The sequence below is a fragment of the Coenobita brevimanus genome, chromosome 56 (assembly GCF_032717465.1).
Source record: "Coenobita brevimanus isolate Jiangsu-jjx chromosome 56, ASM3271746v2, whole genome shotgun sequence".
NCBI classification, from domain to species: Eukaryota; Metazoa; Arthropoda; class Malacostraca; order Decapoda; family Coenobitidae; genus Coenobita; species Coenobita brevimanus.
The window spans coordinates 39,725,088-39,740,293 of NC_137009.1; the positions used below are offsets into that span (position 1 = coordinate 39,725,088).

General features: G+C 42.1%; 1 protein-coding gene across 1 annotated transcript; it reads left to right on the top strand.

Annotated features, from left to right (window-relative positions):
• Positions 1–291: 291 nt before the first annotated feature.
• LOC145401785 (D-aspartate oxidase-like) lies at positions 292–14,933 on the top strand. The gene is made up of 8 exons (XM_080273964.1): positions 292–332; positions 5,874–6,074; positions 7,702–7,825; positions 8,408–8,547; positions 8,950–9,106; positions 10,108–10,296; positions 10,568–10,660; positions 13,006–14,933. Exons 2-8 carry the CDS (start codon positions 5,878–5,880, stop codon positions 13,117–13,119), a joined length of 1,014 nt encoding a protein of 337 aa, XP_080130090.1. The 5' UTR covers positions 292–332; positions 5,874–5,877; the 3' UTR covers positions 13,120–14,933.
• The last annotated feature ends 273 nt before the right edge of the window (positions 14,934–15,206 follow it).

Consider the following 15,206-nt stretch of genomic DNA (forward strand, 5'->3'; position numbering starts at 1 on the left):
TCAGTTTTAGCCTGTATATAAGCAACTAATTTCCTATGCTTTAAGACATTTTTTTTTTTTATAACGATCGATCAGTTAACGAATATTAAGTTATACCAGTGGTAATAGTTTATGCTTTTAAGAGATAAATTAATTTGACAGCCCTTATTATATGAGATTTCTCGTGTGTGTGTGTGTATGTGTGTGTGTGTGTGTACCAGCGTGTGTGTGTGTGTGTGTGTGTGTGTGTGTGTGTATATATATATATATAGAAGAGTGTCGTGTGTGGTTGATGCTCAGTGTGTTGGCAGCAGCGCGTGGAGTTACTTGCAGTGTACCGGGCTTTGACTATCGTAAGTGTTGTTCCTTTATTACTGTGCTGATAAGGAATAGTTCATTATGTTATTATATTGGGATGCTTCCCCAGCAGATATATTAGAAATGTGAGATTATATTAACTCTGGTCTAGCTTGCTTTGGAAATATTTGTTGCTAGAGTAAGTCGAAAATTTAAAGATGGCAAAGTTGGGGTCACTCTTGTTGTATCTCCTGCTTTGACTATCGTGTTAAGTTCCTATAATAGTGTACAGATAAGGAATAGTTCTTCATTTCACGTCAGTATAGGATGCTTTGTAATCAGATGTATAAGAAATTTGATGTTATACCAACTTAGGTCTGCCGTACTTTGGAATTTGTTGCTAGGTAGGGACGAAATTTCAGATGGCACAGACTGATTAGTGCTGGAGTTACATAATGCTGTGATAGGCTACCCATTAACCGTGGAACTGCTGGGTTGGTGCGGGATTTAACATATAGCTGTGCTGTGAACCGTAATATAATTCACATATCTACAGACATAGATATCTTCCCAACGTTTGACGAATACATTGAGGGAAAACCGATTAATCTAAAACTTGCACGAGGTGAGATATGGTTTTTCAATGTATTTCCAGCTTTTTTTTTTTCCTTAGACAACTGGGACTCTCTCTCTCTCTCACTCTCTCTCTCTCTCTCTCTCTCTTTAGTGGATGAAAACAGTCGGTCCACATTCCACATGAAACACTCTGTCACAAACAATGGCTAATGCAACATGCTCGATGGATGAGGACGCCCAGTATTGCATGTTGGTGATATTGTGTGATGCAGAACTGTTATGAAAATATTTGGATGATAACAAAGTAATCTTTTGGGGACATTGTTATCTGTTGTGATAGTTTCAGATAACGTTGGAACCCTCCTGCGCGATTGTTATTATTGTTATTGCATCCGTAACTGCATCGAGAAATGAAAGTATGACCAACATCCCGAAATGTTTATCCATTTTTGTTATTAAAAAATGTGTGTGTGTGTGTGTTCCAGTGGCCGATTACCAAATAACATCAAGGATTACAGGAGATGGTTTTCGAAGCATTTAACTGACAGGATTTCTCATTTGTACAAAGCTAGGTGTTGACCAGATGAATAAATAAACAAATAAATAGGTAGATAAATGGTACCAACCGCAGCGAAAGGGTTAAACCTGGCTTTATCAGAGACCCGCAACACTTTCAGTTATCTGATGGCCAGGTGCGTACGTGTACTCAGTTTGGAGGATGAAAATGACTAGTAACCAAGGAGACTCATTCCTAGGTCATGAGTAAAATTAAAATCTCATGTAACCAGGATTTCGTGTTACTGTGACCCAGTTCCCCCAGATTAAATATATATATATATATATATATATATATATATATATATATATTATATGTATATATATAATTAAAATTTTCGGCTTTCCCGCCAAATTTGAAAGTTTATTGGTGAAGTAACCTATGATGGTGGTGGTGATATGGTGGTGATGATGATGGGTACGGTAGTAGTGGTGATGCTGATGTTGATGGTAGTGATGGTGGTGGTGGTAGTGATGGTGCTGGTGATGATAGTGGTGATGGTGGTGGTGATAGTGATGGTGTGGTGGTGTTATTAGTGATGATGATGATAGTGATAATAACTAGTTCCCTACGCCATAACTCAAGACCAACTAAAACTGAACAAAGCAGGAGTAGGGAATGTTAAACTGTGGCTTAGTCTCTCTCTCTCTCTCTCTCTCTTATGTATGTACAGGCAACCAAAAAAATATCGGCCTTTGCACGTACCATTCTAAAACACGGACAAGTTTTGTAATATTTTGCTCAGCCTGTAATTATAAGTACAGATCTCGTCCTTGGTTATTAGTAGAACTCGAAATAGCCTTAATCGTCATGTATTGGATGGTATATAATTTTAAAGATGTTGCTAGCTTCGGGTGCATGTGCAAAACTCGCCCGTTCTTATGACTATCGATCCATCCTTTTTTTTTTATGGTGGTGGTGTGGTGGTGGTGGTGGTGATGCAAGTGACGTGTGTGTGTGTGTGTGTGTGTGTGTGTGAGGGATCTTTGTGTGTGGGGGGGGGATCTGTGTGTGTGTGTGTGTGTGTGTGAGGGATCTTTGTGTGTGGGGGGGGGGGATCTGTGTGTGTGTGTGAGGGATCTTTGTGTGTGGGGGGGGGGATGTGTGTGTGTGTGTGTGTGTGTGTGTGTGTGTGTGTGTGTGTGTTTTGCGCCCAGATACAGCACAAACTGACCTTGAGACGTGAAACATTATAACTAGTTCTTATAGTTTACATAGCAACGATCTCTCTCTCTCTCTCTCTCTCTCTCTCTCTCTCTCTCTCTCGTTTTTCTGTACTGTATAATTACTTTCCAGACGATCCATTTATTGAAGTCTCTCTCTCTCTCTCTCTCTTCTCACTTGTTTTTCTGTACTGTATAATTACTTTCCAGACGATCCATTTATTGAAGTCTCTCTCTCTCTCTCTCTCTTCTCACTTGTTTTTCTGTACTGTATAATTACTTTCCAGACGATCCATTTATTGAAGTCTCTCTCTCTCTCTCTCTCTCTCTCTCGTTTTTCTGTACTGTATAATTACTTTCCTGACGATCCATTTATTGAAGTCTCTCTCTCTCTCTCTCTCTCTCTCTCTCACACACACACACACACACACACACACACACACACACACACACACACACACACACACACACAGAATCTCAATTATTGATGCGGTATGTAATCAAGTACATAATATAAATAGACTTAATTTGGAAAACATTTTAGTGAGGAGATAAAGTCGTATTTCTCGGGTTCTTAGCACTATTTCCTAAGAGATTTATTTTGCATATTAACTCAGACATTCTCTTATGTGATTTATACTATTATTGACCCTTTTTTTTTGTCCACTTGCCTTAATTCATTTACCGGTAGCTGAGTGGCACGAGACGAAGGCTGTGGTTGTACATTCCCACAACACTTCTTCGTGACTAGCTCCATTCCCTACTGTTAAAACTCAGCTTACTAATTGGAGAGGTGGCAATTTTGGACCAAGTTAGAGTAAGAGGAGTATAGGCGCCATTCCCTACTGTTAAAACTCCGCATTCAAATAGGAGAGATGGCAATTTTAGACCAAGTTAGGGTAAGAGGAGTATGGGAGGCACTAACCTGTATAAAATCAAACACTTCATATTACGTCACATGGACTTGAAACCCTAGCATGCTCAAGGACGATTCACCTCAGTTGATAAGTTACATGGCCAGTGGTGATAACACGATTCCGGCGATATGCACTTTCGTTCCGTTTAAGATGGTAGTACCGTATAGGAGGCTTCGTGGCAACTTTCCCTTAGCGATTTTAATAACACAATTCCGACGTTATATATATATCTCAGTTTTGTTGTTTGAAATGGTGGTACAGGAGGCTTCATAATCTTCCCTTAGTGATTTAATAAGATGACATATTACCTACGTTATATATTTGTTCTGTTGGAGACGGTGATACTGGAGCCGTAGCAACTTCCCAATAGCGATTTATTTTGTTTAGGCATCTAGACATTTTGGTATGCGTTATGTACTCTATCAAGACAGTATGCATCAGCAACATACATGAGGATGCTCAAGGTGGCATAGGCTAGTTGGTTTCGTAACACTGTATGAGTGACGTAGCTGAGGTGCCCTCCCCCCCTCACAAGGTACCGGTACGGGGCAAGACTTCTCAGTGCCGGGATTTAAGGCGAGGGTGACCAGCCTCACAGGCCCATGAGCGGCATTACGTGAGCAGTGTCATGTTTGTATTTTTTCTTAAAGGGAGCAATTTGCGGGCCCCAAGCCCTTAGTGTCTTAGCATTAAAAAAAAAAAAAAAACTGATGTAAGCCTGTATAGACCCCACCCTGTTGAAGCTCCTTGACCCACCAGATCACCTGAAGTCTTCTGGTTACACAGTTACAACGTATGGTAATAAATGGTGTCATGGATAGCGAGAAACAAACTGCTTTTTCATTTTCATTTACTGTTGAGTTGCCTTTCGTTTGCACGTCATTTTATTAGCTGGGGAGGACCATAGACACACTGCATGCATTCCCAGGAGTCTCTGAGCCGTGTTGCAGATGTTGCATGATGGGCTAATTAATGTAACTTAACCACTTCACTGCAATGGCGTTTTAGAACTTTTTTTTTTTTTTAAGTATGACCCTTAACTCATGTTCACCTTATTGTCAGATGAGAGGGTCTGCTTGGCTGTGGTTCTTTAATTCCCTTTAAACTGACACAGATTTCCCTCCTCTTGCGGCATAGAGTTGTTCTGAGCATGAGGGGGGTTAACGTTGAAAATACGAACAGTTTGAGGCCTCATAACTTTGCTCAGTGAATGTGTGGTGTTAGCTGGATGAGAGTAGTAACGTGGCGGAGAGAGAGAAAGAGAGATAGGGAGGATGAAAGTAAAGGGATGGAAGGAGAATGGATGGAAAGAGAGAAGACAGGAACGGAAGGGAGGAGAAAAGGGAAAGGAGAGAGCGCAGGAGGGGAAGGAAGGGGTAAGATGGGGAGGGAATGAACGTGATAGCATAACTACAGATTAATCTCTCTCTCTCTGCGACCTTCCAAAATATCAGGATGACTAGCAATGTAGCTACCCTGAGGATGGGTTCTCTCTCTCTCTCTCTCTCTCTCTCTCTCTCTCTCTCTCTCTCTCTATTTCTCAGTTGTCTCCGCCCTTCTAACCTCCCATCTTGTCCATTCTTCTCTTCCTCCTTCCCTCTCTCCCTTCCTCTTTCCATCCCGTCTCCTCCCTCTCTGTTTTTCATCTTTTCATCCATTCTCTCTCTCTCTCTCTCTCTCTCTCTCTCTCTCTCTCTCTCTCTCTCTCTCTCTCTCTCTCTCTCAAATCAGATGCACCACTTTTAACATACTGATGACATGGTACGCTGTTGACCCCTCGGTGATAAGACTTATTTTAATGAGGTAGCGAGAAAGCAATTTTATTTTGAGTATGGGCGAGATATCTTGTAGTAAGACCTTGAGAGAGAGAGAGAGGAGGAGGTTGTTTTGTTGTTGTGCGTACTGCCTGCTGCTTACGAAACAGAGGGGGGTATTGTTATGACTGAAATTAGAGAAGTGTGTGTGTGTGTGTGTGTGTGTGTGTGTGTGTGTGTGTGTGTGTGTGTGTGTGTGTGTGTGTGTGTGTGAAGCTTACTGGCATGTTTGCTGTTGTGTCAGCGCTTGATGTATGTGTGTGTGTGTGTGTGTGTGTGTGTGTGTGTGTGTGTGTGTGTGAAACTTACTGGCATGTTTGCTGTTGTGTCAGCGCTTGGTGTGTGTGTGTGTGTGTGTGTGTGTGTGTGTGTGTGTGTGTGTGTGTGTGTGTGTGTGTGTGTGTGGAGGGGTAAAGGGTACACGTGATTGTGTTGTGTTGCACGCTCAGACTCAAGGTTAGCTAATGTTTCTGTGCAGCGTCTCTATTGAAAACTAAATCTTATTCATCTCCTCCTCATTATTATTACATTTATTATTACTACTGCTACTACTACTACTATTTTCTTGCAGTGGTATGGGTGTGCGCGTGTGTGTCGTGGGGGGAGGCGTGGTTGGTCTTAGTACAGCCACACTCCTACAAGCTGCCCTCCCTCCAGACGCCTCCATCACCCTAGTGGCCGACAAGTTCCTCTCAAACACCACTTCAGACGGGGCAGCGGGCATTTTCAGACCAGGCCTCCAGTTTCAGGGACCCACACAGGAGATCACAAGGTTGGACTAGGTTGGATTATGTACCGTAGGAGATATATGCTTGGTGGGATTGGGTTGGGTTGGGTTAGATTATGTACATTGCGAGGTTACTTTGGGTTGGTGTTAGGGCAGTGATGGTGGGTTGGGTTAGATTGGGTTGGGGTTAGGGCAGAGATGGTGGGTTGGGTTAGACTGGGTTGGGTTGGGGTTAAGGCAGTGATAATGCGTGTAGGCTAGTTGAGATTGGTTAGATAGTCAAGGGATAGATTAGATAGGGTTAGATTATGTGAGATTGGATATGTTAACTACAAGGCCAGGCTGGGGTAGGGTAGGTTAGGCCAGTTTTGTTTGTTAGGTTGAGTGAAGTTTGGTTGAGTTAGATTAGGTTGGGATTGGTTAGGTTGATTGGGTTGTTGGATAATATTGATTAGGATGAATTAGGCTAGGCTAGGTTAGATTAGGTTAAGCTAGTTTGATTTAAGCAAGGGTGAGTTTGTTGGGCAGGGTTAGGTTAGATTAAAGTTAGATTAGGTTATATGGGTTAAAGTTAGATCAAGTTGTATGGGTTAAAGTTAGATTAAGTTATATGGGTTAAAGGCAGGTTAAGTAATATGGGTTAAAGTTAGATAAAGTTATAGGCTATGGGTTTAAGTTAGATTAAGTTATGTGGGGTAAAGTTAGATTAAGGAAGTGATAGGTTAGATTAAAGTTAGATTAGGTTAGAGAGGGTTAGGTAAAGTGGAAGTTGGTTGCGTTGGAGATAGCCATATTGGAACACCTGACAAAATTAATATCCTCGTGCACCTGAGCTGTGGCCAATTTATCCTTAATATTTCACTTTAAGGCAATTATTCAGTAATTCGTTTATACATAGGTGAATGAGGTTGAGATGTTTATTCACTGAGTTATTTAGTGTCTGCTTATCCGTAGGTGAGAGAGATTGTGTTTATTATTCATTATTTCTATGTTTATCCTTAGGTGAGATGCTGAGATGTTTATTCACACAGTTATTCATGTTTATTTGTGTATATCCGTAGGTGAGGTGTTGAGATTGTTTATTTTCAGTTATTCATTATTTTTATCCTTAAGTGAGATGCTGAGATGTTTATTCACTCAGTTATTCATGTTTATGTGTGTTATCTTCATTTCTTTCACGTAGCTGTTTATTCAGTATTCACTATGCATTTTATATTTTAACCCCTTCACTACGAGAGCCCATCTTTGTATAATTCATCCACGTGTATAAACTTATTCACTACGCCATCGCCATTTCCTTTTTTCATCTTTTTATTGCCAGAGTCATTCATTTTTAGGAAACAGCTGCCGTAGTAAAGGTGTTGTGGTCAATTTTAGAACCATTATAATTATTATTATTATTATTATTATTATTATTATTATCATTATCATCATCATCATCATCATCATCGGTACTACTACTATTACTATTACCATTATTACTACTACTACTACCACCACCACCACCACTACTACAGCTACTAACTACTACTACTACTACTACTACTACCACCACCAACACCACCACCACTACTACTCCATTATCACCATCATCATCTTCACGACTACAACTACATTATCACCATCATCATCACTACTACCACTACTACTATTACTATCATCTCCCCTCCAGACGCTGGCTACAGGATTCCTACGACCACTACCTGAAGATCCTCAACTCCTCAGAGGCAGCCAGTGCAGGGGTGAAGAAAGTGTCAGGATATCACTTCTCAAACAACTACCCCAAGATTGTGTGGGTAAGTGACACACACACACACACACACACACAGATTAGGACTCTCTCTTTCTCTCTCTCTCTCTCTCTCTCTCTCTCTCTCTCTCTCTCTCTCTCTCTCTCACCCCTTCATAAAGTAGGAAAAGAAGTCGAGATGATGATGATGATGTTAATGGTGACAGTGATGGTGATGTTGATAATGATGATGATAGTGATGATAATGTCGTTGCTAATGATGATAATGATAGTAATGAACTCTTTCCTCGTAATGATGATAATGATAATACTACTGATGATGATGATGATGATGATAGTGCCAGTGATGATGATGTTACTGATGATGATGATAATAATGTTACTGATGATGATGATGATGATGTTACTGGTGATGATGATGATAATGTCACTGATGATGATGTTACTGATGATAATGATGGTGATAATGCTATGATGATAATGTTTCTGATGATGATGATGTTACTGGTGATGAAAATGCTAATGATGATGATGTTACTGATAATGATGATGATGAAAATGCCACTGATGATGATGATGATAATATTACTGATGGCGATGATAACTTTGCCTCTACCCCTCCACACAGAACGCCCTGCTCAAACCAATCTTGGAGGAGTATCGTGGCTGCACCCCTGAGGAACTGTCAACACATGGGTTTAAGTATGGAACCTTTGCCACCACCCTCCTCACTGACTGTACCCACTACCTGCCTTACCTCACACGCAAGTACGTACACGGAGAGCAGGACGAGGAGTAGTAGTAGTAGTAGTAATAGAAGGAGCAGCAAGAGGAGAGTAGTAGTAGCAGTAGAAGGAAGAGGAGAGTCGTAATAGTAATAGTAGTAGTAGAAGGAAGAGGAGGAGGAGAAAGAAGAGTCGTAACAATAGTAGTAATGGGAGGAGTATTAGTATTAGTAGTAGTAGTAAAAACTTATAAATTTGCCCTGGTCACTTTTCCATCCCATAGCATTGTAACCCACCCATAGAAACTGATACAGCTGCCTAGGTTACTTTTCCATAATATGAAATTCTGCCTCTGCCCTACCCTGTCTCATTCTACCCCACCCAGCTTAAACTAACCCCATCTAACCTAAATTTAACCAAACCTAACCCAGCGTGCCCTCTCCAGGTTCACCAGTCGTGGGGGGGTGATAGAGGAGCGACGTTTGGACAGCTTAGAGGAGTTGGCTGGCAAGTATGATGTGGTGTGCAACTGTTGTGGGTTTGGCGCCAAGGACCTTGTACCAGACCAAACCATGACACCTATAAGAGGACAGGTGTTTAAGGTGAGATATGTTGGTGGTGGGTGATGGTGATGATGGTGGTGGTGATGATGATGATGATGGTGGTGGTGGTGATGGTGATGGTGATGGTGGTGATGATAATGATGATGGTGGTGGTGGTGATGATGATAATGATGATGGTGGTGGTGGTGATGGTGATGATGATGATGCTAAGGATGGTGGTGGTGGTGTTCCAGGCTTTTGTGAATGTGTACTTGGTAGATTAGAGGCTGATATTGACCTTTAACGATCCACCATCCTTCTCTTGGGGGATATGGAGGGAGTTGTGGCCTGAGGAACGTTTTTATACACTGTTCTGTCAATGCCACCGCGTGCAGGAGCTCTTCTCTTGCACTTGGAGGGATTATGATAGTAAGCCTCTGAATTAACATGACCAAGTGCCAGTCAGGAAGGGAGAAAGCAGTGCATGTCTGAGTGGAAGTGTTGTAATGGCTATGTTGTGTGTGTGTGTGTGTGTGTGTGTGTGAATATATTTTACACCAACTATGATAAAGTGCAAAAGTATGTGCAAGAAAATGACATGGGATTGATCGTATTACAAGTCTTCTTAATGCTGTTCCTCATTGTTTATTCAGCACGTAGCACCTTAGTATCCTCCTGTATAGCCTATTACTTATGAAACACATGTCAGCATTAAAGCGAAATAATTAACAAGCAAGAAAAAGCCGTGCGGAAAGGGTGGAGAGTGAGAGACTGACGAGGAGAGTATGTGAGTGAGGTGGAGGGGGAGAGAGGGAGGGGGAGGCCAAGGATGAGATGGAGGGATGGAGTGGAGAGGTATATGAGAGGGGGGGGGGTGAGCTGGGAGCAGGGCAGTGAAATGGTGAGGGACAGGGCGAGGTGGAGGCGATTTGTTTGTGGCCACGTCTTACTGGATTAGGGCGTCTGGTGATAGATAGATAGATAGATAGAAGAGAAAACAGGATCACAGTGAGAATAATAAATCGCTAAGGAAAAGGAGCTACAAAGAACTGCTATTTCAGGTTCGTGCGCCGTGGGTCAAGAACTTCTACTACTGTGATTATGATGCCTACATCATTCCCGGCATGGACTATGTGACGCTGGGTGGAACGAGGCAGTTCGACAGTTACAACACTGAAGTTAGCAAGTACGATTCACAAGCCATCTGGGAACGGTGCCTGCAAGTACTACCCAGCCTCAAGGATGCCCAGGTGAGGTCCTTGCATGTCTGTCTGTCTATTTATCTATCTGTCTATCTATTTATTTATCTATCCATCCATTTTTCTGTCTATCTGTCCCTCTTCATTTGTGTCTGTTTACATGTTTATCTATCAGTCTATCTATTTATCTATTGGTATAAACGTAATAGATATTTGTGTAGGTATATAGCAGTGTTGAGTTAAAATTGAATTAGCTATGAAAATCTGAGCCCGGTAGCCTCGTTATGTGTGTGATCCCTTCAGTCCAAGCCTTTGTCGACAGATTGTGAGGGAGTGGGTTGGCTGGAGACCTTACAGACCAGTTGTCAGAGTGGAGAAAGAGAGGATGAACTTCGGTGGAGGCAAAACCCTGAAGGTGAGACTGAAAAAGATTTGTTGTGGTAAGGTAGGTGGTGGGAAAGATTTGATGTGGTAGATGGTAGGATAGAGGGTGGTAGAGTAGGTGATTGGATAGAGGGTGGTAAGGTAGGTGATTGGAAAGAATTGTTGTGGTAGGGTAGGTGGTAGGAAAGAGGATGGTAAGGTAGGTGGTAAGAAAGAATTGTTGTGGTAGGGTAGGTGGTAGGAAAGAGGACACCCCAGGATATTATGTACTAGATTGAGGAGGTGAGTCTTGAGTTAATCGTAAAAATCTATCTATCTATCTATTGCAAGAAATCATAATCCTGTAAGGGGCCATTTTGCTGCCTTCCCTCCCTCTCGTAAACCTCTCCACTCCATCCCTCCATCTCATCCTTGGTCCCCCCCTCCACCTCACTTGCATACATTCTCCTAGTTAGTCTCTCACACCATCCTCTTCGTGGGCCCTTTCCCCCAATAATAATAATAATATAGTAACATTGGTCCAAGTCTCAACTATTGTTGACCTTACAGTATGGGTAAAAATCTTCCTCATAATTTCTTCCATAAGGTCAACAGGAAAATTCGAAAGGGTCTTGATTTTGACGTAGGAATGAGTCTTCTTGGTTACTAGTCATATTTATCCTTAATCTGACAACACTTGGCCATAACCTACACTGCAAAGTTATGAGGTGGGAGTGGGTCTCCTTGGTTACTGGTCAAGCTTACCCTCCAGTTTGACAGTACTTGGCCATATACTGAACAGAAATTGGAAGTTATGAGGCAGGAATGAGTCTTCTTGGTTACTAGTCAAGAATTTACCCTCAATCAGACAACACTTGGCCATAAACTCAGCTGTAAAGGAGTTATTTATGTCAGGGGAAACAGACTGACTATAGATACACAGACCTTACCATCCTTTTTTATTGTGTACTTTCACCAGACTTAAAATTACCATCTCACCATCTGCGTCGCTCTGCTGTAGCCAGGTAGTATTGATAGAATGTAGTGCTAGTCTCGAAGAAGTGCTGTTGAGGGGGTTGGACGTCATAGAATTGTCTTATTCAACAACTGAACTACGAGGTTAAGCTGCAAAATGACGAAAATCTCCACAGTCAAATAGTAATGATAGCATGTAGTGCTAGTCACGAAGAAGTGCTATGGTGAAGGTTGGGCGTAGTAGCATTGTCTTATTCTACCAATGAAATACGAGATTGACCTGCAAAACGGCGAAAATCCCCTCAGTATAGTGCTAGTCACGAAGAAGTGTTGTGGAAAGGTTGGGGGCATCAAAGCTTTGTGTTGTTCTACCCTGATTAACAAGAAATAGACATCAAAACGGGTCTACAAGGTGATGAAACGGACTGGTGATGAAAAGTGCGCTGTCAGAGTCCTTGCCGAGTGTTATACGTATAGTGGTGTTCGTGAATCCCAGTACATATGTGGGAGTGTTGTCCATTGTGGTGCTCACTGCTTGTGGTATGTGGAACGTTTGCGCTTACTGCCTGATACACTGAACATAATTTGGCTGGATAGCAAGTTCAAATAGTTCAACATCCTATCGGCGGTGGACACAGTAGTAGACAACATGACTGCATGTGTATTGGGACTCATGAACGCCACTGTACATACCTCTCCCACACAACTACACGAAGCTTCTTGGGCTTGGGGGCTGAGCTTATTATTAGCCTTGGGTTCCACCAGGCTTAGGAGAGGGAAAACTTAAATTCTAAGCCAAGGACCGCGGTAAAAATTGGAAGCAGTAAGAGCATATAAAAAAAAATTGTCACAGTGGTAGTGCTGGAGCAACTTGGCACCCAGTATGCTTTGAAACACGTAAACACCTGAATTTTTATGGCTGGGCATCACATACACCTGTGGGATGATCATTTACTCAGTTAACGGCTGAAATAAAGGAAGGCCACTCTATATAGGTGTATTCCTTGGAAGTCTGTATTCAGGTCTCACCCTATGCTTGAAATCTCATATTTAGACCCATGTTGGTAGCAGAATGAGGACAAGTCAATTTTCCAGTGATAGAAAGTGAATTTTTTGCCCTATACAGTAGTTCAGTTACTCTTCAGGACGGACCCATAAAACACTACTTTGTCACATATAGCTGAACTTCCCATTGGCGCCAGGCGTTTGTGAATCAGCCACTAGCCTACACTGTGTTGAATTAGCCAAAATGAAGTGTAAAATTCATAAGTAGCTGCATCAGGGTTAGCTAGACTTTAACAGTGGCTGCAGCGAAATTTTCTGGACCAAGCCAAAAGTGTTTGAGGCCAGTCAGAGTAATACATAATGTAAGTCTCAGGAACAGGTGTATTCCTGCCGTGACTCATCTTTGGTATGCTTCAGGTGGTGCACAACTACGGCCACGGGGGCTACGGTGTCATGTCGGCGCCAGGCACATCCATGCACGCCGTCACACTGGTTAAGCAATTCCTTGACGAGCCCAAAGCAAAGCTCTGAACACTACCTGTGAAGGATAGTAACAGGGATGGGTGGGTTGGCAGTGGCCGCCTCATGTCGCATTGGCCACCCCTAGAATGTGCCAGTTGGGACCCAGATTAAATTCAGTTGTTGCATGTCGTATTGTTGAAGCAAGAAGTTAGGAAAAAAAACTAATTCTGTGCCCTGAATGGCTCTTTGGCAGTTGACTGGCATTATCCTAAATATAATTGGATTTGTTCAGCATACAAGACACTTTCGATGTTACATAGCCGTTAGTAACACCTGCTGTACCCGAGGCCTTTCATTGGTTAAGTAAAATAAAGTGATAGCAAGAAACAACTGTATATAAGTAAATAAATCTATCCATCTATCTATCTATTGCAGACGCCATAATCCCATAAGGGGTGGCCACTCGACTTTGAGTTATTGGTTTTACGGGGAGGGACACTAACCCTCCACCAACCCATTTGTTGACACGTAGGGAGCACGTATGGGTTTAAATACATATATACAACGTGTCAGAGGATTCCATGGGTAAATACATATAAGGTATATTGTTTTGTGGTAGTGATTCTGTAAAAAGTTCACAGCGTGCCATCATAACCGTTTACCATAGGGTTGTGGTATTAAAACTGAGTATGCCAAAGTGTAAGCAAACGCCTAATGTGTGATGGTTGTTTGTGAAACGCCTGTAATTGTCAGAAGTTGATTGGAGGATGTTTGAAGTTGTTAGAAGTGATTAGCTTGCATCCTCGTTAGCCAAGGTATAAGTGGCCTTGTAATGTTTGATGGTCATTTGTTTGTAATTGTTAAAAGCGTTGTTAGAAGCTGATAGAAGTGTTATTAGAAGTGTTTAGCCTGCATCCCACATTACTGTATAGTGTTATCATGAACAATACAGATGGATCAGAGGTGTCCTCCCATCATTACATGCATTTACATCTTGTCATTCAATCTCTCTTCATCCCGGAGCAAAAAGGCCTGGGGATAGGTTACTTAATTCCATTCATTAAGGTGAGGGTGACCGGTCTCTTCTTCCTGAATGGCATTATTTAACAGTATATCCTAACCATCACTCACTTAAACTTTTATATATGCAGCTGGAGTGCCTTAACCCACTAGACCACCAGGCATCTAGTTATCGTTAAAATTGCGTGTTTGCCTACCACCTCATGCTCTCAGTTTTAATACGAGGTGGTCCAATTATAACACCCTTCATTCCAGCCACTGATTTTTCGTGTGTTGCGGGGACAGCTTAGGATTATCACTGTCTATCCTGCATCATGTATTAATATTCTTAGTCCTACTGCCACACCCACGCCCACACCAGCAGACTGAGCCACCCCTGCATCATGTATTAATTTCTTAGTCCTACTGCCACACCCACGCCCACACCAGCAGACTGAGCCACCCCTGCATCATTTATTAATTTCTTAGTCCCACTGCCACACCCACGCCCACACCAGCAGACTGAGCCACCCCTGCATCATGTATTAATTTCTTAGTCCTACTGCCACGCCCACACCAGCAGACTGAGCCATCCGCACAACGCATGAAGGCTATATATAATTCTAATCCCTCTCCACCCACCTATTTTTCTTCTGCTGTAAGGGCGGTTTAGTCAGGGTTATCAGTGTTTATCCTGCATCATTTATACATTTTCTTGTCCCACTACACCCACACCAGCAGACTGCGCCATCCCTGCAGCACTTAAGATAGCAGCAGGTGGGGCTGGAGCGTAGTGCTATTTATGGACCACCCTGTATATCGATAATCTGTGCAGTGATAATTATTGTGATACTTTTGTGCAATACTGTACATATACCAGAATAAAAAACATGCAAGAAGTATAGATTATAGTTCTTTCATCTTAACGTGGCTCAGATTTTTCATTTCTATAATCCTGTCACTATAACTTGGCCCAGATTTTCGTCCTATTGCAGCTTCTTTCACGTTGGTCAGTAAAACAAGCATCGTTACGCTTCCACAACCTTTCCATAGCACATCTTTGTTATTAACTTTTTATTTAGGCAGATGGCAATTTTAGACCAAGTTATAGTAGTAGTAGTAGTTGCAGCAGCAGTCAAGGATGCCCCAGATTCGCC

Excerpts from the sequence above, each read along its gene's own strand:
- LOC145401785 (XM_080273964.1), top strand. The coding sequence starts at position 5,878 with ATGGGTGTGCGCGTGTGTGTCGTGGGGGGAGGCGTGGTTGGTCTTAGT. Across the intron at positions 6,075-7,701 it reads CCCACACAGGAGATCACAAG|ACGCTGGCTACAGGATTCCT; the intron begins GTTGGACTAGGT and ends TCTCCCCTCCAG. Across the intron at positions 10,297-10,567 it reads CCAGCCTCAAGGATGCCCAG|ATTGTGAGGGAGTGGGTTGG; the intron begins GTGAGGTCCTTG and ends CTTTGTCGACAG.